Consider the following 26,323-nt stretch of genomic DNA (forward strand, 5'->3'; position numbering starts at 1 on the left):
CCGTCCTTAACGCAAGGCAGTCACTTTTGCATGCTTAAAAATATCTGAAGTGGGACCTCTTTCTATGCTAGATGAGTGGGCGTGGCCAAGAGCTTAGCTTCAGGATGTATTCTAACCAACTTGTGTTTCTTGTTGATAATCAAGTATGAAAACTGGTGTAGAGTGATTTTCTTTAAAGTGCACATTGATGTCAGGACATCACCACGCCCCCACCCCTCTGTTTGCCAAAGAGTTTACATGAGATGGTAGTTGCTCTTTTGGGCACCAGACAAGAATAACATAAAATGGTATCCTATCCGACTATAAAGTCCAAGAGTCCTGGCAAGAACCTGGCGTGGCCAGACCGAGTGAACAAGTGTACTCCTTTTGTAAGAGTTCAAACCAAAGCTCACAAATTTACATATGTTATGTTTTTTGTTTTCCCATAGGCTTTTTTGCGTGCCCTTCTAGAACATACGTTTAATATTACAGAAAAACGAAGGCTTCAAGAGTTGTGCAGCAAACAAGGAGCTGCTGATTACAATCGTTTCATAAGAGACGCCGGTGTCTGCTTGTTAGATCTACTCTACGCCTTTCCGAGCTGTGCCCCACCACTAAGCTTGCTCATAGGTAAGTTCTGTCATTATTATCTTATACATAGTATGCCCTTTGTGGGGCTCCTTTCAGAGCCAACTATTGCGCAACAGTATAGGCACCTTTCTAATAGTTTTGAGAGAATCTAACAATAATTGACCTATGAATATTCCTTGGTCTGCTAAATGTTGCTTGCCTTGGAATGGAAACATTCAGAGATCAGTAAGAAGTCACCCATCTTCATGTAGGTCAATTATAACACAGTAATAAAGTGGGAAACAATGAAGAGCAAGGAGCCAATATTATAACATGTGAACTTCTTTAGTCTCTAACTCAAACTGGCACACGGGCGGAAACCCCACCCACATCAACACGTGGGCTGCAACCCACAACCATGGCAATAGAAAGGAGACTTGTCTACTTCACAAAAGGAATAGTAGAAATAGGACATTACATCTCCCCCTTGCTTAACACCAAACATGGGGAAATGTCTTAATTCATTTCTTTGATCCACTGTGAGGACTTGCGCACCACTCTTAGAGAAGGGCTGCGTGTAGTTGGAATATCGTTTGTGGAGCAGTCACTGGCGCAGTCATCAGCATCCATGTCCTTGTCTCTGTATTCAGAGTCCAAATCAGAGGAGTCCTCTCCTCCTGTAAGGCTGCTGTTTTCATGGCCTCAGTCACCTTCAAAGGTTCGAAAGAATGACTAGATCTGTTCAACTGTGCCTTTAGGACTGGCTGCGGTTATCATGCACCCTTGTATGTGTATCACAGTCATAGGTTCGGGCTTGAAAGCGGGGACATTTTTGGCATCCTGGGTCTGTCTTACTAGCACCTGGTCTCCTATCTGGAAATCGTTATGCTTTGCTTTTCTCCACAGGTCGGTATACTCCTTCATCCTTGCTTTGCTCTCCTTGTCTTTTGTCCTTGCTGTGTCAGCATATGCAGTAGGAAGAGACACATTGGGATTGTGTGGCAACGTGGTTTTAATTACTCGACCAAACATCAGTGCTGGAGGACATGTCCCTGTTGAACTGTGCAGGGTGTTTCTATAGTCCCTTAGCAAAGTGCATATTGCCTGCATAAATTATCCTTTGGTGACCGAGCAGACCTGGAGAGTGTTTCTGGTTTCCCAGAATCTCTCCACTTTTCCATTGGCATGGGGCCACAGTGGCGTGATCTTTCAATGTTGGAAGCCGAGATTTTCTGCGAACATGGCAAAGTCATGTCCGCTAAACGGGGGACCATTGTCTCATTTTCCTATGGACGGAATCCTGTAGTCTGCAAAAGTTTTGTCTCAAGCAGGTATCACTGCTTGTGCACTGGTGGAGTAAATGAGGTGTACCCCCGGGAACATGGATGTTTTGTCCATGATCACAATTACGTACTTGCCGTTGGCCAATGGGCCGAACATGTCAATAGCAACTTCCTCCCATACTTGCAAGGGTATCAGTGACATCTTGAGAGGCTCAGGGAAGGCGCGTGGGGCGACTGCCTTTCAAGCGATGGATTGACTTAGGAGCTGTTCTTCTCTTTCATCCAGCTGGGGGAACCACACTTTTAGTTCTGAGTTGCAGTTGGTGATAACCCTTATTCAAATCCAATCTCGAGCATACTTTTGCCCCATGTAATAGATGCATCATATCCGTCATCCTCGGTGCAAGATGACGTTCTCTTTCTATTGCTACATTGGGCGCCCTCATATCTACGCAGATGTGGATGCTGGTGGTGTTCTCCTTTTTGGGCACGGGCGCTATGGGGGACACCCACAGTGTGCGTCCTGACACAGGTTCTATTATGTCCTGTTCTAATAGTGACTATATTTCATCTTCTACATGTCTCTGGATGTTGAGAGGAATGGCCATGTAGTGCTGAGGGTTGAAGGTCATAGTTTCGAAAACAAAAGGATCGAATGCCTTTTGTTCGGCAGTCAAAGGACCGAAAAAAAGGATCACATTTTTTTTTTTTTTTTTTTTATGGGGGGGGGGGGGGTCCCAACCCCAACCCCCTTTTCTTTATTGAAAACACTTTTTTTCCCGACCCAAACTAAAAAAATATAGAAATAAATAAATAAAAAAAATTCAATCCTTTTTTTTCGATCCTTTGACTGGACACCAGTGCTGAGGTGTCTGTTGTATTTGCAAAATGTATGTGTTGCTTGATCTGTTTTCCTTTGAGTTTCCCCAGTCCTTTGAACAACGTCGGGAACTTTTTCTTTATCATTTCTTCGGGCTGGTGGTGTATGCAGACATGATCTGGTACATTATATGTATAAGACCCATTTGAATAGCTGACCGGAAGCTGAGTATGCTCCCTCCTGGTACTTCTCCTTTTTTAACTTTTAGGCTTTTGTCCTTATATGGACACATGGCTGTGAACATGCCTTGGCAGTTGAGAGGTTTGTTCGAGCCATATGGGTAAAGATGTCTGCTTCCCTTAGTTCTTACTTTCTGGCCAAAGACTTGTACGTGTCCTCATTGATCATGTTTACTGCGGCCCCAGTGTCAATTAGGAATTCACGGCTCTGATCATTTATCTGTAGCAATAATGTCAGACTGTATTCTGCAGCAGTATTATTTCCAATGGCATGAACATACCCTCTCTTTCGATCTCCACTGGAAGAGGAGGAGTGCGATTTGCGTTGACGTTGTGGGGATCCTTCCAGATATCTAATTTTCTGTTGCAGAGGCCGTCTTTGCAAATCTTGTCCGCTCCTGTTGCGGCTGGAGTGGTCTTTCCTGTCGTCACGTTGTTTGTCTTTGCGTGACGACTCTCGTGATCTGCTATCAGAGCTGTGTCCGCTGCTGATAGGAGATTGCCATTTGTTGGGTCTTGGGCTTTTGCGCCTTGAGCAACGGCCATCTTGTTTCCTGGCATCTTAGCTAGCTTCTGCTGATTGAAAGAATGTAATGTTCTTGCAGATTGATTGGAAGTGGTTTTCGCCCCCACATTTATCGCAGTGATGACCTATGGCGGCACACAGGCCGACATGTGGAAATTTGTACCCACATCTGTAGCACTTTTTCTGCTATGCTGTACTTTCCGGCATGCGTATGGGGCACACGGTTGCTGATGACGCAGATTGCGTTATTTTAATGTTGCCAAGGGACTCTGTAAGGAAAGAGCAGAGTTTGCTCTTGCTAGCTGGAGGATTTCATCCAAGGTTCTGCTCTTCTGAAGTAATTTCTTTCTGAAATCAGGAGACTCACAGCCTGCTATGGCCTGCGACTTGTGTGATTCTTCTGTCGTGTATCGGTCAAAGTCACAGTATTTCACTCGTTTTCTCAGTCTCATCACAAAATGATCCATGTTTTCGCCTTTATCTTGGGTGGTCGTATGGAAGATATGTCTCTCGTAATCTACGTTTCACAGCGGTGCAAAATAATTATTCCGTGAGTCAATAACGCCTTGAAATGTGTCAGTATTGTTTTCTGGCATCTCGTCTCTTACCACCGGGCCAAGCAAATGCATGAGGATTTCCCTCAGACGGCGTTCTTCCCGGATTCCCCTCAGACGGCGTTCATCCCGGACCCCTGACGCATCAATATACATATGTGCAGCTCCTTGAGCCATCTGCCCCATCTGGGCGCCAAGCTGCTAGTGTCCATAATGTCGAAATGTTGCATGGCCTGCAGTTGTAAGGAGTCAGTACCACCCTCTTCTGGGAGCGCAGTGAGTGGAGCTGGATTGAGGGCTTTGGGAACTGCCATCTTCCTAATTTCCTGACATGTTGGCAGGGGTCCCAATGACTATCAAGCGCTCTCCTTGTGCCGTGAAAGCAATGTGTCTCAGGAGGTTTCCTTGTTCTGGGCCTGTGCAGTGTATAGGCCGATGTGAAGATGCGCAGGTGGTGGCTTGGGTGGCCTGGCAAGTTTTCTTGTCATGTAACAGGAGGTTTAGGCCCTTGAAATATGGTGTTGGGCGTCTGAGGGACTGTGGAGATGGTAGCCCTTTCAACTGCTTGTTTAGCAGCACTTGCGTGCGTTTGCACCTGTGAAATGCATCATGAGCGTATCTCTGTTGTTGTCGGATGGTCAAGAGGTTTCCTCCGTTGCAGTGCAATTCTCTCGTATCATACTCTCAGAGCGTATGTCGCTTTAAATGTGTTTTTCGGGCCGAGTACGTGAGGCAGCAAAATGTCCCTTTCCTGTTTGGTTTCCTCCGTGGCAGTGTGTTTGTCCAGCTGTGGCACTGTGGCTCAGCCGTCTGCGGAGTGAGGCGCACTGCGGCTCTGAGGCGTGGGCCGGCGTGAGACGTGAGAGAGCTCTGCTATGCACGGAGCAGTTTGGGCGTCTGGAGGTTTCACTTTCTCCAAAAGTGAAAATGCACCGTTCAAATGACTCCAGTTGTTTATAGATTCCTCGTCGCCATTGTTATGCTTCAACGGTATCTTCATGCAGGTCAATTATAATGCAGTAATAAAGCGGGAAACAATGAAGAGCAAGGAGACAATATTATAACGTGTGAACTTATTGATTCTCTAACTCGAACTGACGCATGGTGGAAACCGCACCCACATCAACACATGGGCTGCAACCCACAACCATGACAATAGAAAGGAGACACGTCTCCTTCACTAAAGGAATAGTAGAAATAGGACATTACACCAGGCAAAGGCAAGAGGCACTGGGCGCTAATTGGGGAAAAGAAAAACTGAAAACCATCCAAGAATTACCGGCATGGGAAAAGGATTGCGCAGCACCATCAGAAATGGTACAGACTTTCTCTCATTTCTGTAGAAGCATGGGAGCAAGGAGAGGGACAGGCAGAGGTGCCCATGGGAGGTGCAGTGAATAGGTTGAGTGTGGAGTGCCAGAAAAGAAGGTGAGCAACTTGCAGCAATAGGAGGTGCAGCGGGCTGATTAGAGGAATCAGAATGCTGTTCACTACTAGCCTTTAAGGTGCACGTTTTGAGCCCTCTAATTTGCTACAGTGCACCTCCCTGGAGCTAATTTATAAAAAGCCCTCCTGCCCAAACTGCACCCTAGGCAGGGTAACGCTACCTTCTGATGGCTCAATAACGTCTTATATTCTTTACTCTATGTTGACATAGAAAAACAATGCAATCTGCTATCGTTCCGGTGTAAACGTAGCAGAAGGTGGTCCATTTACTATGTTCATAGTGCAGGAAGTGAGCAGACATTGATGGCACTCTGACTTTATTTTGTTTATTTATTTATTGTGCATTTGTAAGACGCTTATATAGCAACTAAATTGTGTTTCAAAAGTGACCACAGGGCAACAGGGAGGGAGCATGGGATTGAAAAACAAAACAATTAAAAGTGAACTATGAAATAAATAATAATGAAAAAACAATTAAAACACTGAAGGATAAAGACGGACTTACTAGGCCTTGTGAGCTTTCAGAATGTGCAAGTGCAGAGAGAGGGGAGTGGGAGAGGGAGTGAGGGGTAAGTGCTAGGAGTACCCGTGCGCATGAGTGAGCAGCCGATGTAAGTGCCAAGTGGAGTAAGTGCTAGGGAGTGGTCAGCTGCCAAAAAAATGGGTAAGTGCTAGGGATTGGTCAGCGGCCAGTAAATGGTAAGTGCAGGCCTACGGTGGCATAGGCCAGTGGGTGCCAGAGCAAGTGCTAGGAGCGGATGGAGGCTGAAAGGTGATTGGTTGGGAGGCCAGGGCCCTGAAGGACACATAAGGGCCCTGTTCACCAATATCGGCAAATGAGGGATTAACAGGGAAGGGAAGAAGGGAAGGAGGAGGTGAAAAGGAAAGTCTTGTGGAGCTTTCAGAATTTGAGGCGATCCGCCTCAAGACGCAGGGGAAGGGGGAGGCTGTTCCATAGTAGGGCACAAGCTGAGGGAAGAGATCGGCCACCAGCCCTCTATTTAGCGAAGCACTTGACACACATAGAGTTGGTGCCGGAGGAACTTAAAGATCAAGAGGGACAGTATTTAGTGAGAGCAAGATGTAGGAAGCGTGGTCCCTGGCCCCAGACAGCCTTATGGATGATGCAGAGGGATTTAAATTTGATCTTTGCAGCAACTGGGAGCCAGTGGAGAGTTTTTAGGGCTTGAAAGATGCGGTCCCTGGGCTTGAGGCCAAGGATAATTCTTGCGTCTCTATTCTGGATTAGCTGGAGAGGTTGTAGAGAGGAAGAATGTATATTCAGGTAAAGGCTATTGCAGTAGAGCTCTGGAGACGAGCTTCTGGGGGAAAGTGAGAAAAGGGAGAATTCCTTTGAGAGGGTAGAGTTGAAAGTGGCCTTCTTTACGTGGTCCTGAATGTGAGGGAGGAGGGAAAGAGAGGAGTCGAAGATGACTTCTAGGTTTATGGCTTCAGATGAAGCAGATTTGGGAGAGCCCATAGAGGAAGGCCGGATTGAGGGGAAGAAGGAGGGAAGTTTGAAGAAGAGTTGTGTGTCATCTGGGTAACACTGAAAGTTAGGGGAGAAGGTGGAAATGAGGTATGCCAGTGGGGCGAGGTAGGTGCTAAAGAGCCAGGGAGAGAGGTTAGGTGACCTGGGGAACACCACAGGCAGGGAAAGAGGTAGGGCAGGAGAAAGTGCCCACAATGACGTGGGACGGACGGTCACTGAGGAAAGAGGAACCAGTCCAGTGCCGTTTCGAGATACCCAGGGTATCATGGAGCCGTTTTATGAGGATGGAGTGGTTGACCATGTCAAAAGCGGTGGAGAGATCAAGTAGAATGAGGACAGCTGGAGAGTTGGACTCAAGCGATGCGAGCAGTTCCGCATGGTTGTTCAGAAGTGCAGTTTCCATGCCTCTGGATGCTCGGATTCCAGATTGATGGTCATGGCGGCTGCCAACCAGTTCAGTGTGTGCGGCAAGTTGGGATAATGCCAGCTTCTGCAGAAGCTTCCCAAGGAAGGGGGTGATAGATATGGGGAGGTAGTTGGCTGGACAAGTGGGGTCTGCAAACTTGTTCAAAATATCAAGAAACGTAACATAACTTATTTGTATATATATATATATATATATATCTCAAATGAATAATGTCATGTTCTTACTGCCCTGCACAGTTACAAGACCTTTACTATGCATATCGTGTTTCTGGTATAAGTGTTACACAGATCTTTTGATTTAGGCATGTCAGACATGTTAATTTACCATCCCCTACATTTTGTAATTTGTATTTTATTTATTCGTAAAGCGCACCAGGCCCAAGGGCATCCGGGCGCATGATTTTGGTTACAGACATGTTACAGGGAATATGCAATTAGAGAACAAGGGAGGGGAGTAAAGGCGATTTACAATAAAGATGCAGGCAGAAAAAATATACATATTAACAATCAGGCAGAGCAACTGGCGGGTTTGCGCAAGAGTACAGTGGGTCCTAGTAATCAGGCTGGTCTTGGGATACCAGCCATGCTTTGGTTTTGATAGAGGCTGTGGTTGGTCCTGCAATCTGCCGCTCAGCCTCTGGTGGTCCATTTTTGGGTTTCTGGCCTGGGATTTCGATACTTCTAAGATCCCTAGCTAGGAGAGGTGTAGTTGAGGAAATTCTGAACAGGGAGTATCTAGTGATGCATTTACTGTGTCTGGTTCTAGAGGAAATGTAAGATCGAGGTGCAAGCATTTTTGAGGACCCCTTTTCTTCCAACGATGCGATGATATGATGCCGGTGACATCAAAGCAGAAGAGTCGCTAGGGGTGCCTTGACGGGCTATACCCCCGGGTCTTTTGGTTGTAGCTCTGGATAGACGCTCAGGGGCTACAACCAAAAGGCTATCTAGCCCCGAGTCCTGACAGTCCCGACAGTAGGCTAGGATTTTTCCAGGCCTAGCAACACCCCTGCATTAAAGGATCACTAGCTGTGGGATCATGGTACTGGGATGGTGGAAAGGAGCCTGCCTTCAGGCCCAGTATTGACAGCCCTTGGGAGCCCACCTGTTCTTTGTCTCAGGTGTTCACCTCCGCCCTGCTTATGATGGAAATGTTATTTTTCCCACAACATGAAGGGGTGGCACTCTATAGTATGTTCCAGTTCACCAGTTGTTACTATTACATTGCATCTGAGCCCACTCCCCACTTGCAGCAGTAATGTTCCTAATACATATTTTATTAATTCATCTATTTCGTCTACCTCATTGCTGAATTATTTGCGGAAATGTATAAATACTAAACACCCGAATGAGAAAATTCAAAAATCGCCTGTTGCCTGAACTTGCTCGAAACACCAACAGTCTTTCTCAGCTAACATAAAGGAACTGTTGAACATTGGTTCTATCAGTAGTGATTCCTTTTCGATTCATAAAGTGCTGGGATTTTGCGGGATTTACGTGATTTTCTGTGTAAATTAGGACTAAAATCTACGACCTCCGTAAACAAGGGGTTGTTTTGATGTCTTTATTTGAATACAGTCTAACCGATGATTTTGTTTTCTCACCAGAACATCTTCCCAAACTTCAAGCCAGACAATATTCTGCGGCAAGGTAATTACCCAATTACTCGTGTGCGCCTGGGAATGGAACTCTTTTTTTCTCATGTGGGGCGGAGGGAGTTACTAAAGATTGAATTGGTTATTACATGGAGCGGGCTTGCCCTTCTGACTGATGGCAGGCAGTGAATGGGTAAAAGGACATGCTTCAGAAGCAGCAGCTTCGCAAACGAAGGTGTTCTGTAGACGTGAAGTTGACCTTCGCATATTCCAGTTAAAGTAAATTGGTTAACTTTTATGGCATTTCAGTTTGCTGATTTCACGGGTTTTCTGTAAATGTTTATTGTTTTCAGCCTTGTGTGGAGTTTCTTTGCTTCAGTGGTCCACGGAGAGACAAATGTGATGCAGAGGTGGTTTGCTGAACTGCATGCCTTTGTGCTTGGGGAGAGTATCCATCAAGTGGCCCCTGAATGGAGAACCGTCACAGGTCCCTTATTCTGTCATTCCAAAGAGGCTACAGATGACAAGGATTCTCATCTAATCTAAGGGAAACAGTGCAGAGAAGACGGGGCATTCGTGTCATATACTCTAGAACGTGGTTCACAGCTCCTAGTGTCGAGGATCAAAGACGGGTCATGTTTTCAGATTACCCGAAATTAATATTCATGAGATAAATGTACATTCAATGGATCGGATCCAAATGGGAGGGGTCATTTACATATTCAGTGCTTTGCCCAAAAACCTGATCATGTTGCAGGCTGGGGAATGTTGTATAGATAATTAGATGAATTGAAAAGTATGTTGCAGTATACCTGGGTATAGGACAGGGTCGATGGCGAGATATGCAATTTGTTTTGAAATCTGATTGTAAAATCTCATTTTAACTTTACGCCTATTGTATGTAAACGTTTGCCTTGTTTAAATTGAAGTCACTTTTGTATGCAGTTCATACATGCTGGATAAAAGTATGTTACCATACAAGATGTTTTAAATACATTTTAAATTCTAAATGCATTTCTATAGTTTGCGACCAATGCCAGTTAGCCTGTTTTATGGGATGAGGCCCACACAGTAGGGTCTGCAATCAGGTTTTAGCACATTGTATCTTGTGTCGTTTGCTTTTTTGGGCAAATTATAAAACACTTTGAGTTGCATCCTCCAGAAGGTTAAAAATCCAGACGTCGACTCAATATCTGTGCCCAGAGAGAGACAGCATCACAGGAGCACCTCACTGACGGGGGCTAACAAGGCAAAGGCATGTGTCCATTGTTATTTGTTGGTGCTCTTGTTCAGTGTAGATTTGCCTAGCATTTTGATGCTGGACTTTCCTTTTGTCCTAGACCAGACTGATGTGCCATTGGATATTCTGTTATGTTAATGCACAGAGAACTAAAATATGAGTGCCCACCATCCCATAGAACAGGGCAGTGTTCTCTGTAGAGGGGCTCTCACATGCTAGGCAAATTATAAATAACTGGTAAATGTCTGTCTACCAATTATGTACAGACACTACAATGCACTGACTGCTGGTGTAGACCCATGTGATCGTAAAGACCTGGTGCATTACTCATAGAACCTATTGTGCACTGAGCACAATTTTCTTTAGGCACAATTTGGCAAATATATTCCCAAAAGACAGTTGAGATCTTAGCACAGTGGGACTGCCTGTGGTACTCAAGGTAGAGGATCCAGACTGAGTGCTAGAGCTTTCTCAGTAACCTCTGCAAAAAAGGTCCTAGCCCCCCAACCTCGGAACAATCAAAGACCACTTCCTGTTCTGAAGGGAATTAAATACCCTTCTCATCCGGATCTGAGTCTAGTCTAAGAACAAGCAACTAAGAGAAGAGAGTTGGAGAGAGGCGGACACCGGTATGCTGGTGGTACAAACAGCTGGAATCTGCGCGGCAGCCAGCAGCCATCGCCATGGTCTACTTCCTGGAGCACTTCTGGATTTTGTCTGATATCTAAGAAGAATCTAGCCCTCCGCCATCTCCACCTGACCTGCAGAAATGTGGGTGGCTGCCAACATTCAGCATGTGTGCATTGCAGGAATGCTTGGGAGAGTGCTGTTGGCTATGTTGGAGTCATTCTGCTGGACTATGTTTACCAAAGGAGATTTTGCCTTATATCTGTGAAGAACAATCTAGCCCCCCCGCACCTGACTGCATACACTTGGCTTGCTGCACACATTCAGCTTGCGCACAGGGAGGGCTTGGGAGAGTGCTGTTGGCTGTGTTGGAGTCATTCTATAGGACTATGTTTACTCATGGATATTTTGCCTGATATCTAAGAAGGATCTAGTCCCGCTTCCCCCACCCCCCTGCACCTGACCTGCATAAATATGGGTGGCCGTGTGCATTCAGAGCGCACGCATTGCAGGAGTGCTTGGGAGAGTGCTGTGGGCTATTAGCTGGGAGCACAGCGCAGGTACGTGGGGCTAGTTCTTTACATGGGTGTGCGAAGTATAAGCAAGAAGCTGGGATTTGTGCATTTCGGCACAGTGATGGCAAGTTTGGCAGGAAAATTCCCCAACTCTATTCCTGCAGAGTTGAAACTTGGAAACGCCTGTACATAGCGCGTTTGCTTGTTGGACTGGTTCTCTTAGCCTTCCAGGGCCACAGTGCAGGGAGGAAACATGTTTTCACTTGATTTTCAAAAATCACCGTAGGGGAGGCCAGTTGTTTACTGACAGACATACTGATTCAGTGCAACCTAAATTGTAAAACATTCCTCAGCACAAAGCAGAAAGGAGGATGACGATCTGTTGTTCTCACAAGAGATGCAAAATCACTCTTAACCCTTATATGTGGAGGAGTCCGACTCAATTCCCAAGGAAATCTACAATCAAGTTGTGGGAAAGAACGCATCTGATAATGCATGTGTTCTGAACCTCACCCCACTATCGACACTCCACCCATTTTTCTAAGTGGAGAAATTACGATGCTTGCCTTAATACACCATCTTGCAGATGAGACCGAGGCCAAGGAGGAGGTAATAACTTTACAAGATCATATTACTCCCCCTGATAGGAGTGAGGGCAGAACAAAGAGCCTTGCTGACGTCATCCAAAACATGCAAGCTACACTCATAAGTGAATTAAAACTGCATACCCGCCACTTGACTGACATCTCTTCCACTCTCACTTTACTACACCAGGGTGTAACACTAAAGTAGGGTCTGGAGAATGTATTAAGGGCGGTTCAGACTTCAGTGGGGTTGACGGACTCACCCTGAAAGGGTTGTGTCCTGACTGACATTGCAAGCCTTACTAATGTAAGGACTGCAATGTCAGTAATACCTTCTATAACAGCAAAAGATTTAGGGAGCTCATTCAGGGAGAGTCAGGGTCCACAAGAGATTACTGCAACAAAAATAAATAGAAAAAAATGAACCGGAAACTGGAAATGGCGTTAAAATCCTCAAAAACAACTTCACAAAAATATTTATGGAACATAGCTCGGCAGCACTTTGAGTATATTCAAACGGTTGACCAGTCAGGTGGGCTAGTTGAGATTGTGGAGTCTCTAGAGGATGCTAGCGTATAATCATAGTAATGGGTGTGTACCCCGGGGAGAGGTCGCCATATAGGGAAAGCGACCGATATAATTGATTTAACATCTACGCAAAATGATTATGTAGAATCACATAAGAGACTAGTTGATTCCCTAAAACAAAATCAGAAAAAAAAGACAATCACAAACAAAAAAAGATGGTGGACTGGGGAGACCAATCTATCACATCTTTAAATATCCCTGGCCTGCACAAAGACAGTTCATTAACGCAAGTTCAGAGGCGCAACCAGCTGAGAGAAGGGAGTCAAAAAAACAGGCTATAAGTCTGCTTGATAGACCTCTTGAGCCCAGGGGTAAAGAAGAGTGGGGGGTTCAAAAAAGGATCCCAGCAGTGGAGGTAATCAACAGGGAGCCGTTGATTAAGATCAATATTGGCTCACATGCACAGAGCCTGGATTATAGGGTCCCCATCGAAAAGGCAACTGCCCAATCTCTATTAGAAACCGAACTGAGAAAGCTGGTCAAAACATTATCTCTAATAGATGTTCCAAATTAGGCTTGAATATGAAGTTGACTGAGAGGTCTCAAGAGCGAAATATCTCATCAAGTGACATCAAACTTAATGACTTTATCCATCCAACACGTTATGGCTGTCAGGCTTGACATTCCATCCTCATTAGTTTGTGCCACACTCATTAAAGAAACGGCTAATTTCCAGAGATATGGCTTTGATTTAACCAACTTTCTTAGGAGATAGCTGCTGCCATCATATGAGTGGGAGTACTAAAATGCAGACATTAAAGGGACCCGCTGATAAGCAGCCAAATGTGACCAATTGGGGCAGAGGTGTTTTGGATAATGACTAACCAAATTGGCGCTGGCTTGCATTATCTCAAGGGATTCGATCTCGCAGTTAAAGAACATGAGTAATCCTCTTTAGGGGTGATGCAAGCCTCACCTTAATCTCTTGGTTCGCCCGTAGGTCTGATGAAGTCTTATGCAAAACTTCATCAGATAATAAGTGTGCAAATTCATGATATTATTTTTCTGCAGGAGACTTGGGCGGTTGCTCTGCTTATTTTTGATGGTTATGAGACAACTCATTTGGGAGCACTACAGGGGTTTAAGGGTCGACCAAAAGGAGTCTTGGCAATTGCACTACGAAATAGAAGAGGATTGTCAAAGTCTGCGTAGTGGAGAGTTCATGAGGTCATCTTGGTGACGGCGTTGATCGTAGAAAATGTAGTGAACATCTTGAATACACTTTAATCAATGTGTACTGGAGCCCACAAGCCAATTTGGATCAGACTCTTGAATCGCATGATTGATGAGTGGGTCCTAAATAGTTCGGGGGGGGGGCAAAATCGTAGTCGCTGGCGATTTTAACACAGAATGCATATGAGATTACACTAAAGATCACGACCATCTAATGAATGACCAAAATATCCGCTCTCAAAATAAGCAGACAAAGCTTCAGGGCGCCAAATGGTTAAGTTTCACTGAAAGTGGGGCTTTATATGTTATCTCCCACTTCGTCTGCAAGAGGAGCAGAGTCCATTATTGATTATATTTTCGTCACCAGACAACTGTTTGATCGATTATCAAAATTTAAGATACCGGGGAATGAGTTCAATGATTATGCATGGTTGTGGTTGAAACTGTATTGGGCAATTAAAGGAAATTAGTATTGTTTCTGCATTTTGGCATTGACCAGTTTAAATGTGAACATTAGGACTGCAAATTGTAATACTGCTATGTTGGATGACTTTGAGATCTTACCCCTTGAAGAGAAGATGTTCTATTATTCTACACCACAAATATCAGAATACATGAAGTCAGTTATGACGAATTTAATGCCTATCAAGCAGTCTTACAGAAAGACCATATGGGTAAATAAATGCAGGCATGGCTATGATAACCGGGTGAAAATGAATAGATCCAGTTACGCAAAGCGATACGCTTAACAAAAAACACAATGACTGAACGGGGAACTGTGGAGGTAAACATATTCACACTTATGGAAAATTATAGAAATTGGTTAAAGTTCCACCGATATAATCTGCACCAAAGTGATCGTGAGCGGATGCTGGCCTCTATCCATGCTAAAAATCCCAGAAGCTTTTGGGAACTCATTAATCAAAGGGAGGTGAAGCAGCAGGTGCTGCTGACCAACCCGATCTCTGAACAGAACTGGATGGCTCACTTTCAGAATATCTACAAAGTTAACAAAGAAGATCGGAAGGGAAGTGAGCCTGCCACTTCGAAGTGGTTTCTCAACATACATTTCAATTAAATCCATTCAGAGTATTACTATCAAAGCAAAACCATCTAAAGCGTGTGGTCCTAATCAGTTAACTAATTTGGTATTAAAACAGAATCCTGATCTTTGGGCAAACATTTTACACATACTATTCTTCGATATTGTGGCATCCAGATCCACACCTGCATCTTGGAGAACATCTTTTGTACTTCCGATATTTAAGAAAGGATCAAGAATGTCACCTGTCAATTATAGCCCATAGCTATTATGGATGTCGACTCCAAGATATTTGCGGCCATTGTCTTAGAACATATAGATGCCTAGTGTGTCAATAGAAATATCCTGGGTATATACAAATAGGTTTTAGACGACAAATGGGTACCGATTGTGGGGGTGTTTTGTTACGTTGTTTGCAGAGGCTGGCATGGAAGTTCCTATCTACACCAGTTTATGTAGCGGCAATGTATCTAAGCATGGCTTTTGATTTGTTCGTTAGACATATACTGTGGAGGAAATTAGAGAAGCTTGGCATGCCAAGAGCTTTACTAAGTATAGTGATCCATCTTCACAGAGAGTCACAAATACAGGTAAGGGTTAACTCCGAAGGTCTTTTAATGAGACAAATCATGACAAATAACAGTTTGCATCAAGGATATATCCTGGCTCCCACTTTATTTAACCTGTATGTAGCTGATGTGGGTAAGTCACTACACGATGCAGTTTTCATCGCTCCTAAAATTGGAAACCTTAAAATTGTCTGGGCAGCCTATGCAGGTCGCGCTCTGAAACACTCGTGTACGAGCGCGTTACAAATAAAATATCATATCATATCCTTGTTGACTGTATGCCTATAGGCTGGAAAAGATTAATCGGCTAATTGACGCTTTCGGCAACTGTATGTCATCACATAAACTTACGATTAACCCTTCGAAAACCGTGAAACTTAAATTAATAAGAGGAGGTTCGAAGAAAAAGGACACATTTATTTGGATGTTGGATAACCCCATACTTCAAGTAAAATCAAATATGCAGTATTTAGGCTTCCCTATAATAGTTAGTGCAATAAAATTCTTCTATCGTAACTATTTAAGGGAAAAAGCCTCCAAACTAGCTATACAAATGAGGAAAGTGGATAGAAAAACTGCCAAATTTTCTATTGTTCCCTGTATTAAATTTCACACAATAAAGGTTATCCCTAGACTGTTATGGATTGGAGTTGTTCCCGTACTTGATGTTTCTCGAACTAAAGCAGCTTGAATGTATGAATTGGCATCCAATTCGCTTCCATATACCGAAGTGCGGTCCTTTGGCTGGTATACAATATAAACTGGGTCTTCAGCCGTTAAACAGCATAATTAGATTGAAGAGAGTGAATTTACTGAGGAAATGCTATGCTAATTCTGAGTGCAATTTATATCACCTGTTGGGTCAAGCAGTTAATAAAGGGTTTATGACGGATCTCCACGATGAAGGAGTTTTTACCCTCTTTAATCTGGGTAGATCCATGAATGTATTATTACCTAACCCTCTAAAGGTGAAAGAGATTATTAAATGCCAAGATTGGTGTACCACCTTGCACAAAGTCTTTCACCGGTATAATCAAGTTGTATCTTTGCAAATAGAGCCAGGGATAATGGAATTCTATTTGAACACTCTCTGTGTAAACTTATGAGGAACAGTTTTAATGCGCTTCAGATTTAATGCCATGGGTGCAAAGGAAATGCCATCTATTTGTGATAGATCGTGCATGATGAGAGTTTTGCAGGCACTGTGAGAAAGAGAGCAAAACTGAATCACTCTCGCATGTATTGCTTGTGTGTCCTGCCCTACAGAACCAGATAATTGAATATTTCAGTCGATATGTTTCTAATACTGAACGGGTCCCGAAATATTTGCTTTGGTTGAACATTCTACATGGAAATTCTGTTTTAATAAAGATAACAACACTGCCGTAAAGAATGTTTGTAAAGTTAATTCTCTTTTGTAAAGGTTTTCATAAACCAAAACAATAAAATAAAATGAAAAAAGGAACAAGCAACTAAATGCTCTCATGCCCTGTCAAGTTATCTATTCCTTCCAGACCCTAAGCGTGCCAGTAGACCATGGCCCTTATTGACTGTGCGCTCTACAAGTTAACTTAACAAAACGCTACTTGGGTAGTAGGAGCATTTTTATTGTTTTTGGTTTCTGTTGTTGCAGTTCCATCCTCTTTCATCCGGGAAAGCTGCACTTTGCATTCAACATTGTGGAGTTCCCCTCCTGCCATTACCGAACGGTTGCAAGAAAAGGGGTATGCACTGGCTGGTTGGCTGATCTCGTCGCACCTATGCTTCATGCAAAGGACCGTACCTTATTGACCAGCGGCGAAGAGAGGGTGGAAACTGTGCCCCCAAAGGTATTCAGAGCCGTTCCACACCTATACTTATGGCATATGTGCAGTGTGTTTGATTATGTACTTTCCATGGAGCTGCTGTTCCATTCAGATTATGTTTTGCAGTCAAAATGTGCCTTATCAATGTATCTCCAGCCTGAGAAAAGAGAATAGCGGATTTCTGTTGACTGTGCATCCTGGTGACTTTAGTGTCGTCCATCTTTCATTTTAAATAGACTGGGATCCAGACCTTTGACAATCTAGTCATGAATTGAGTTTCAGAATAACACTGAAATATTTCAGCATGACAGGTAGTTGGTTAAATGCATGGCCTATCTTTACCGCTGTGCAAAAGGAACGACTCCAACTGAAAGTCACACATTGCTGCGTTACTCTGCACGCATTTATCTTCACTCAGAAGACTGCTGAGCTTTTCAAAGGGGAAAACTGCAGCTCTTGACAATATTAATAATTAAAAAAAGAAATCTCTCTTTTGAATCGTCTTTGGGAAAATGCCTGTGCTGCTCAGCTGTAGAGCAAACAATACAAAGGGGCATTAGTCAGTGTATGAGAAGGTGACTATCCAAGTCAAAGCATTTCTTATCAACTCAAAGGAGATCTTGATGTCTGATTCACTCCAGGTTACTGGAGATAAATGGCACAACTGGGGGTGAGGTGTGGGGGTGGCGGGAGGTGGTATTGGGTGCTGTTTGAGAACATTGGAGAAGTTTGTGGGAGATACGAGTAGAAGGGTTGGGGAGGATGGGAGAAGGATATCAAAACTAATGTTAGCATGTTGTTTACAGACACCATGCAGGTATCTCAACTTCAGTGTGACATTTTGTTTAATTTGATATACATTTAAAACATTGGAAATTATGCTACATCTTCCAGGTATCACAGACAGAGCTCTGCCCTCAAATTATCTGCAGCGCGCTGCAACCTGGGACTCTCCAGGTGTTTAGTACTACGACTCCCATTATCCCTCACCATTGACTATGCTAATTAGAGCTAATGGGCATTGTAGTCCACAACCCGTGGTGAGCCAAGGAGTGCAGAGCCCCGATCTACAGGATATTGGCATTAGGAATTTGCACAACTCCCAATTCAGTGCCCAGAATTCCATGTACTGCACACTTCGGCCTTTTATACGTCCTGCTAATTGGTAACGTGCATTGCCTAGATTACCTTGTGCTAGTAAAAACCATTTATTTTTCAAGCATGCATTATTAAAAACACTGCTAGAATGCCTAATTTCTTAAACAAGTAACAATCTATAATTAAGGTGCCTACCCCATTGGAATTGTATTTTTGTGAGCTGTTCAGTTTAAATGTAACACAGGGCAGCCCCCTCCCTCTTTAATTTAGCGATAGAGCAACCTGGGTATGCAACAGACTCAGCAGCCACATGGCACAAGAAAATTCCCGGTAGATTATCATAACCCCATACATAAATGTATTGCCTGTAGCCTAACTTCATTTTGATCTCATTGTAAATCCTTGATCGAGCAGGTTATATTATTATTGTTAAAATATGTCATCAACCAATCTTTATTGGAGAATCAGAGCTGATAAAACATGAATACATAAAATTATCATTAACAAACAGTCTTTATATAGTTAAGCTAGGGTACATCATCCGCTCTATCTGGTTGAGTGATATCGTTGATTGCACTGTGATAAATGGACAGGCTCTCATTGGATCAGATTCAAACCGATAGGCAGAGCAGTTTCAACTGGATAAAGTGTTCCACTGTCTTAATTCACATCTCTGCCCTCATACACATCACTTAGGTGCCTAGCAGGACTACCAAGAGCTCCAAAATGAATGAATTCTCTATCCAAACTAAACAAGACTCCTCCTTCATGCATGCCATGAATGCCAATTTACATTACTCTAGCCCACTTCTGCTGTACACGGGTCCCTCCAGTTTCTTTCCCAGCTGTGGGACAGCATAGGCCAGGGCAGCTGTGGGTTTAGGCTTGTCTTTTCCCGGAATTGGTAAAAGGCCGTTCCACATGATCAAAATATTTGACTTTCTGGAGCTAAAATGGGGCATGCTTTATTTGACCTAAAGCTTGCTGAAATAGTTATTGATTTAATTCCATTTATTACTAATATCTTCTCTCTGAAACTGCTCCAGACCTCCTAGAAACTTACATAAGCCAAATCTAGTCCTTGCCAAGAGGACTGCGTCATTCCACGAGGAAGACTGGGATTGATGATGAGAAAATGTGCTCAAATGAGCATAGATTATTCAAATGGCTGTTGAGTTATACCTAGCTGAAACGTACATTTCTATTATAGTCGATTCTTGGAAGACATATCCGGATATTCCACCTTCTATGTCTGCCAGCAAGTATTGGAATGTTAAGGCTATAAACCACTGTGTACTATTTGAGCCTATAGCAGTCCAGTGGGATCTAAACATTTCAGTATTTTTATAATATTAGTAGCACTAAAGCACTAATAAGATTACTTTAAAAAACGTGACTTATAAAGTTTGATGTGTACAGCATGCTTCCCTTTACCACAGTGTAATTGTTGCCATCTTCTCAAGCCTCTAGGGGGGTCTTAATGCAGTAGACACCAAGCACATTGCCAATGATGGTAATGATGGAATGGGCGGCCTCATTATAAAAGAGAAAGCATTATCTAGAAACTCTTCTCTGTCTTCCAAATGACAGTTTAGAATACATAAGGTTTTGTTACGTGTATAGTCAGGGGTGGCCCCCATCTTCTCATACATGTCAAGTTTTCATGGGAGGATCTTCTGCATGTTTACAAAGAGAATTAGGCAGTGGAGTTTAAGCTCTAGCTTCTCTGCAGTTTCAAATCAAGACTCTACCTACTTTCTATTGTCATCTCTTGAACATGACCCCTCTCCCCCAAAAGCAAAATAACATTGAATTTGGCACATGTAAACAGCACCTTTTAGGGAGGGGAGTGACAGTACCATGTGCTTGTGTGAGATTTATATCTGCATTCCATACGTTCAGAATCCGAGCTCCTCAGGGTCATTGTGAGAGGAGTTAATCTTCATATACTGTGAGAAACCAGGAAGCCCTTTCACAACTACTCACTGGGGATCTACTGCTAAGGTGGCCTCGGAAGGACCATTACTTTTGGATCCCGACCCTGGGGGCAGACAAGCGAGGTCAGATCACCTAAGTGGAGAGTCCTTGGAGATTGTGCAGAGGGTGCCTGAAGGTGAGACATGGTATCTGCCTTTCCGAACACTGACCTACCCTACCCTCCCTCTGCCTTCATAGGGTATTGCCAATCCTATCCTTCCCCCTTTTTTCCCACAAAGTACTGAGACGAGGAAGAAACCTCAAAGAGCAATACACACTTCCTATAGGAAACACCACTCTAGTACTGGGATGAAGAAGATGGGGTTGGAGGTATACATGACTGAAGGTCAGGCATGTCCCATTGACTGAGCTGAATGCAGCCAGGCAGGACAACCTAAGGACTCACACCTGAGGCGACTTAATGGGGCTCAGGTGTATAAAGGGTGGGAAGACGAGAGAGAAGAGAGAGAGCAGCAGGGAGTCCAGCCCAACCAGGCGTGAACCTGTGGAGAGCGGAGCGATGAGATGCTTGAGAATTGCAGAGCGAAGCAGTCCGCGAAAGCGTGGCGCGGAAGCTGTGTCTCCAGGGAGCTGAAGGACCCAGAGGAAGGGAGCCATGTGGACTATCGGTCCCTTCATCATGGCTGTAAGGTGCTCATTCTTCTTGGCAGAGAAACTGACCCTGGAATGCCTGAGTGGAAGGAGGTGGGACCCTGACCTCAAACACAGACAGCAGTGTGAGTGGAGAAGCAGCGGGAAGCAATAGCGTGACCAGTGAGTTTCTCGTATTACAAGAAACCAGGTGCGCAAGCATGTGAAAGTTGCTAGCAACATTGTCTCGGAGTTGTCGCGTGCAGTCGGCACGTTTTCGAAAGCCTCCAAGCCTGTTGAAGCATTAATGAGACAACACATGAATGTTAAGACAACAAAGGGTTGCCCGAAGACATTGTATAAAAAGGCGAACATTGGGAGCCAGCAAAGAAAACTCAATGTTAGATTATAAAAGGGGTGATGAAGAAAGCAGTTCACCTACAAGTGAACTTTTTAGTGTTTGACTAAACACTGTAAAGGAAGCCAAGTAAAGGGAAGGAAAACCTGGGCAATTAAGAAGACAAGGACCTTGGTTGTGCGACCTGTAGTCAGTGGACAGTTCGGTCTGTCAACTGCGTCCAGACCAGAGAGCGTCAACCAACCCATGATAGTTTATTAAGGAAATTTGAAAGCGAGCACCAGCTGAACATTGTGAACAAGTGCTCCTGTGGAACTTTGTGAATAAGTGAGATTTTAACTCGGGGAAGGGAATCCCAAGACGTGGAACATTTTTGAAGTAAGCAGCTATTGAAACTGTACTTAGTTTGCAGAAGGGAGCCAAAGAGCTCAAGCTGGAAGCAGCTTTACACTAATTTTTTAACACTGTTTTAGTTGGTTTAGAAGAACCCTAGCCAATGTTTACTTCTAGATGTGAGGGCAAGCATAGGTTTTGACACAGACATGCTTTTGATTTGGATTATGGACATAGACTTTCCTTAGTTTAATTATGAAGAGAAAATCCTACCTTACTTATAGGGCAAGTTAGGCCTTATACCAACCTAATATTTAATAAAAGATTTGCTCATTAATCGGAAATCTGTTGTCTGTGTCATCTCTTGATACCATGCCAGTCTCACATATGGTGTCAGGGTTGGAATGCAGCTCAACCAAAACAGGTTGGGGGGCAATGAAATATGAAAAGCTAAGTGACAGAGCATCGGATCCCATGGTAGCCACAAAAGGCTCCATCGGATTCGATGTCTGTAGTAGTAGAAGGGAACCATTCCTCCAGGGGAAAGAAGGCTACTGATCTAGTACTGATACCACCCCTGTGACTTATATTTTATTGGCACCCACGTCAGGACTCGCCTGGAAATTCGGGCAAGATGTCCTGGCTGGGGTTATTGACCCAGATTTTAGAGGAGACATAAGTGTTGTGGCAGAACCATGGAAAGAATGCCTTTGAGATCCTTCCAGGATATAAAACCGCTCAAGGAGTACACAAGAGAGCAGTATTTCCAAGGCTTAAGTAGGTGACTGGAAAAGTGGAGACTGAGAGGGGTGCTTTGGGTTTCGAAGAGGCATATGAAAGACCTAATGCTTCCTTACCCCTTAAATCTAGTGAGGAGGAACCCGGTATCCTTCCCGATTTAGCCTTAGCCCACAGGAGTGACCCTTTATTGGCCAAAGCCTTTTTACAGGTATAACCTGAACCTGAAGGTCGGGGGGGGGAAAAGACAGGCCCTTTTTTTCTTAAAACATTGGCTTTTATTTGGGGGCGACACTACGACAGAAGGCTTGACAAAAACCCAATCAGTTGTCCCTGGAAGCCAAAAGCAAGTGCTTCCTGAAATAGCCCACTCACACCTAAAAGGGAGCAAACACAATGAAGTGTACGCTGGGATTAAGTGGTGGCTCTGAAAAGAGCCTTTGGGTGGTGTGTTGTGTGGGTCAAAAACTGTGGATTGGAGAAAACGGATTGTCAGATAGGTTAGTGTGAATTAAAAAGAGGTCGCAATGCATTTTGTACGGTGTTCGGTCAAATGGTCGAAAATAAAAGATCGAATGACCATTTGATCGAAGTAAAATGGTCGGAAAAAAAAAGTTGAATTTTTTTATTTACTTACATATATATATTTTTAGTTTTGGTTGGTTAAAAAATATTTTAATAAAGAAAAAGGGAGTTTGGGGGGGAACCCCCCCATAAACCACCCATAAAATAAAAATAAATAAAAAAAATTCGACCTTTTTTTTCGACCATTTTACTTCGATCAAATGGTCATTCGATCATTTTGTTTTCGACTATTTAACCTACAACCATTTTGTACATTGCGAAGAAAAATCTGATTGCCAGCATATGTGAGGTGGACTCCATCTCTGCGGAAAATGAAAGAGCTGCGAAACAAAATGTTTTCATTGTGGAAGGAGGACATGGCAACATCTCTTAAAAAGGCACAAACAGCCTTATTCACATTGCGTCTCGCTTTCTCCATTTGTGGACAAAAAAAGCAGAAGAACGCAGCCATATTTGTCTTCGTGCAATACGGGAAAAAAGTATTTGACAATTTGGAAACATGTCCATGAGTTTCGCAAGTCCTTCCTTCATTGCAAATTGCAAAGAAATTCCAGCGACATGGCCTAAACTGTTTCCTCTGCAATGAATAATAAGCATATCTGGAGGACGCTCTGTCAGTAAAGTAACACAGAGAGGTACCAAGTCCAGCCACTTCATGCCACGCACGCCATACCAGTGCACTTCCACATGAGGAATTCAGAGATCTACAGATAAGCTTTCTGCATGCACCTTCAACCAATGTATCCATGAGTCTCCCAAAATCCAGATAATCTGTTTTCGAGCATGGCTGTGTGGTCTCCTGTCGGGGAGAAGACGGTCTTACTAAAGTGCGCCGTTCAGAACACACCTACTGAACTTTATGGACCAATCCCTAGCTCCGCTCATTCTCATTTGCATGCGTCTCCACCCTGAATCCCCGTTGGTGATATGCGCTGGCTGCAAAGTACCGCCATGTTCGCGGACATGTATAGCATCAGAGCGTAACAACGATACATTAAAGTGTTATTCCCCTTTTTCCCCTTTAAGGTGGGCTCTGAAAGTAGCAGTTTTTTCTATTTTTGGCCAGATACCGTACAGACCTCTGTTATTTAATTTATTTTTTTGTATTTTTTGTCCTTGCATTACTCCTACAACCATTACAGAACCTTCTCTAAAGCAAGCCTTTGTTCCAAAAGAACATTGCATTTCCCAAAGAAGATAGCGCAACACCATCTGCTTCAAAATAATCTGCATTGCTTGAAGCAATGTTATCGTGGCTGCAGAAAAACATACCACCTCGTAACATGAATGCACGCATACCGCAATTGATGATACACCTCCCAATACTTTGATCTGGACAGAAAACACAATTGTTCTCTCATTTTACTCTGGGGAGTAAAGCAGAAAAAATTACTTTCGTTTTTGGGAAGATGGTCATGAGTGCTTCAACCAACTGTGCCAAATCTGCCAACAAAGTACGTGAACTCACGTATCCCAAATGGGAAGCATCGTGGTGCAAAATTACCGCATGAGGAGTGGTCATTGTACGCATGTCTCTGCAAACTTGCAGAATTGTCGCAGCATTGGCATCGGTGTCAGCGCTCCACACCACCTCTGCTCCTCTCACATCGAAATGGTGTGCCACATGCCTACTCTCGGCATAGTGTTGTAAGCCATGCACAAAAATGTCTCCAAGCACCAAAACCCTGACCCTCTCCACTTCTGCCATTTTCAGTGTACGCACCGTCTTTCGACACAAAAGAGTAATGTGAACATCTGATTGAGTGATGTCTACAGTCCCCTTTCCATACAGGATTTGCTGTAGAAACTGTATGTGACACACCCTACCTGCGGACAAGCGTTGCCTACGTGAGGCATGTAACTCTTACCCAGTCCTTCCACCTTTTCCACAGCGGTAGCAAGTAGAGTCCCTCATTGGACACTACTAAGCAGTCACACAACCATCCACCAATCACATTGAACATCGCTAATTCTAACTCCGTGATCAACATTGCGCACTTCAAAATTACTGTTGATGATTCTGAATGGAAGTCGCATATTATTGCAAAGCACCTACTTCACAAGCTACTGTGCAAGTATTGCGAATTTCTACATACAGCTCCATGCATGTACACATGCATGAATATAGAATACAGGTATGTATATTGTAATCAGAGAACATGTGCAACCCTTATGATTTAATTTAGACAAATTAATGCCGCTAAATATGCATAGGCAATAGATACCAACGCTCCCCCTTTTAAGTGCAAGATGTCTGATTTATCATTGCCAAACCGCACGACTGCTTACTGTATTCCGCATAACCTATAAATACGTTGCAAGCATGCCTATTTAGGGCAGACGTCAATTTTGTATGTGAAAAAGTCGGATTTGTGTACTGTGTACGGCCTACAGTAATGCTACTTGCAATGTAATCGTATGAGAAAAGTAAGCGCTCCCGATCGCTGTGGTGACATCTCCCTCTGAGGGTCTCCTGATTTCTCGGTATTGTGCTTTTAATTTGCAAGTAGAACATTTTTCCCCATCTACTACTATGCCCTATCGCTTACAAACCTCTCTCCTATACATAGTACACATGTAAAAAACAAGGCATTTCCATAAACTTAAAATTGTTAGAAATTTTGAAGGACTTTCAAGTACCATATTGCAAATACCATGCAAAGACTGCACAGAGTGAAGTGAAATGCACACATGCACTGGGTTGAAATATGAAAGTAGAATGCTGTGACGAAAGAAGCACAATTAATCTGTGCAGTATCATCACTGCTGTAAACACACAAAGTAATTAATTTTGTTTTTTTGCACCGCAGTGAAGACTACTCTCCTGAGAATCAACAGCATCTACACTGCATACGACATATGCGAAGAAACCTGGTTATATTGCAAAAAAAAGTAAGTACAGTACTACCTTTATATTGTAACTGCTCCTCAAAGAGGCTGTGTGGGTTATTTGTTTATTTTGGGCGCCAAAGCAAACATTGATTTCTAAACCATTCTACCTACAAATATCCATTTATTGAACAAAGAATAACGGGCAGAATGGCTCACAAATCCCTGTGTGTTTGGAACTCAAATAACATACGTAATCCTTAGAAGGTTAGATTTAGAAAAGAAGTTGCTGTTGCAAGTTTATGGCATTTTGTTTATTAATAATGGTTCTCATCACAAGTAGCCTACTTTGTACTCTCATCTGAAGCACATTGTAGTAGTATACAAACAGTAAAGTAGCCTTACCAAAACATTACAAGAGTCCAATGCACATTGACACACCATGACAAAGAGCTTCCCCATCAGACTCATGCACACAGCACACATACATTGGACAACAGACCAAAGTATACCTTTTTTCAACAACAACAGACACCAAAGAATGCCTACCAAAAAGCAACTCCGTAGAAAGGAACGCAAAAGTAGAGCAAATAAAAACAAAAGTGCCCAATGTATGCATTCACCTGTTGTAGAGTTTGTAGAAAATGTTGGAACAAACCAGCTAATGCAGTTGGTTAGCAAAACAAAGGAAGTCTCAACTACCGAAACTTTACCTCCTCCATCAAAATGTGTCACAAAACA

At 43.5% G+C, this 26,323-nt stretch overlaps 1 protein-coding gene across 1 annotated transcript in view; it reads left to right on the forward strand.

The window, feature by feature from the left end:
• MTRR (5-methyltetrahydrofolate-homocysteine methyltransferase reductase) overlaps nt 1-26,323 on the forward strand; it is a 983,610-nt gene that overhangs the window by 640,079 nt on the left and 317,208 nt on the right. Inside the window, exons 9-11 of the mRNA XM_069613725.1 lie at nt 429-609; nt 8,943-8,985; nt 16,902-17,097. Of these exons, the coding sequence (XP_069469826.1) occupies nt 429-609; nt 8,943-8,985; nt 16,902-17,097 (420 nt within the window). The remainder of the gene's footprint in view (nt 1-428; nt 610-8,942; nt 8,986-16,901; nt 17,098-26,323) is intronic.

Source organism: Ambystoma mexicanum, chromosome 5p, assembly GCF_040938575.1.
Source record: "Ambystoma mexicanum isolate Mex_15411 chromosome 5p, UKY_AmexF1_1, whole genome shotgun sequence".
Lineage (NCBI taxonomy): Eukaryota > Metazoa > Chordata > Amphibia > Caudata > Ambystomatidae > Ambystoma > Ambystoma mexicanum.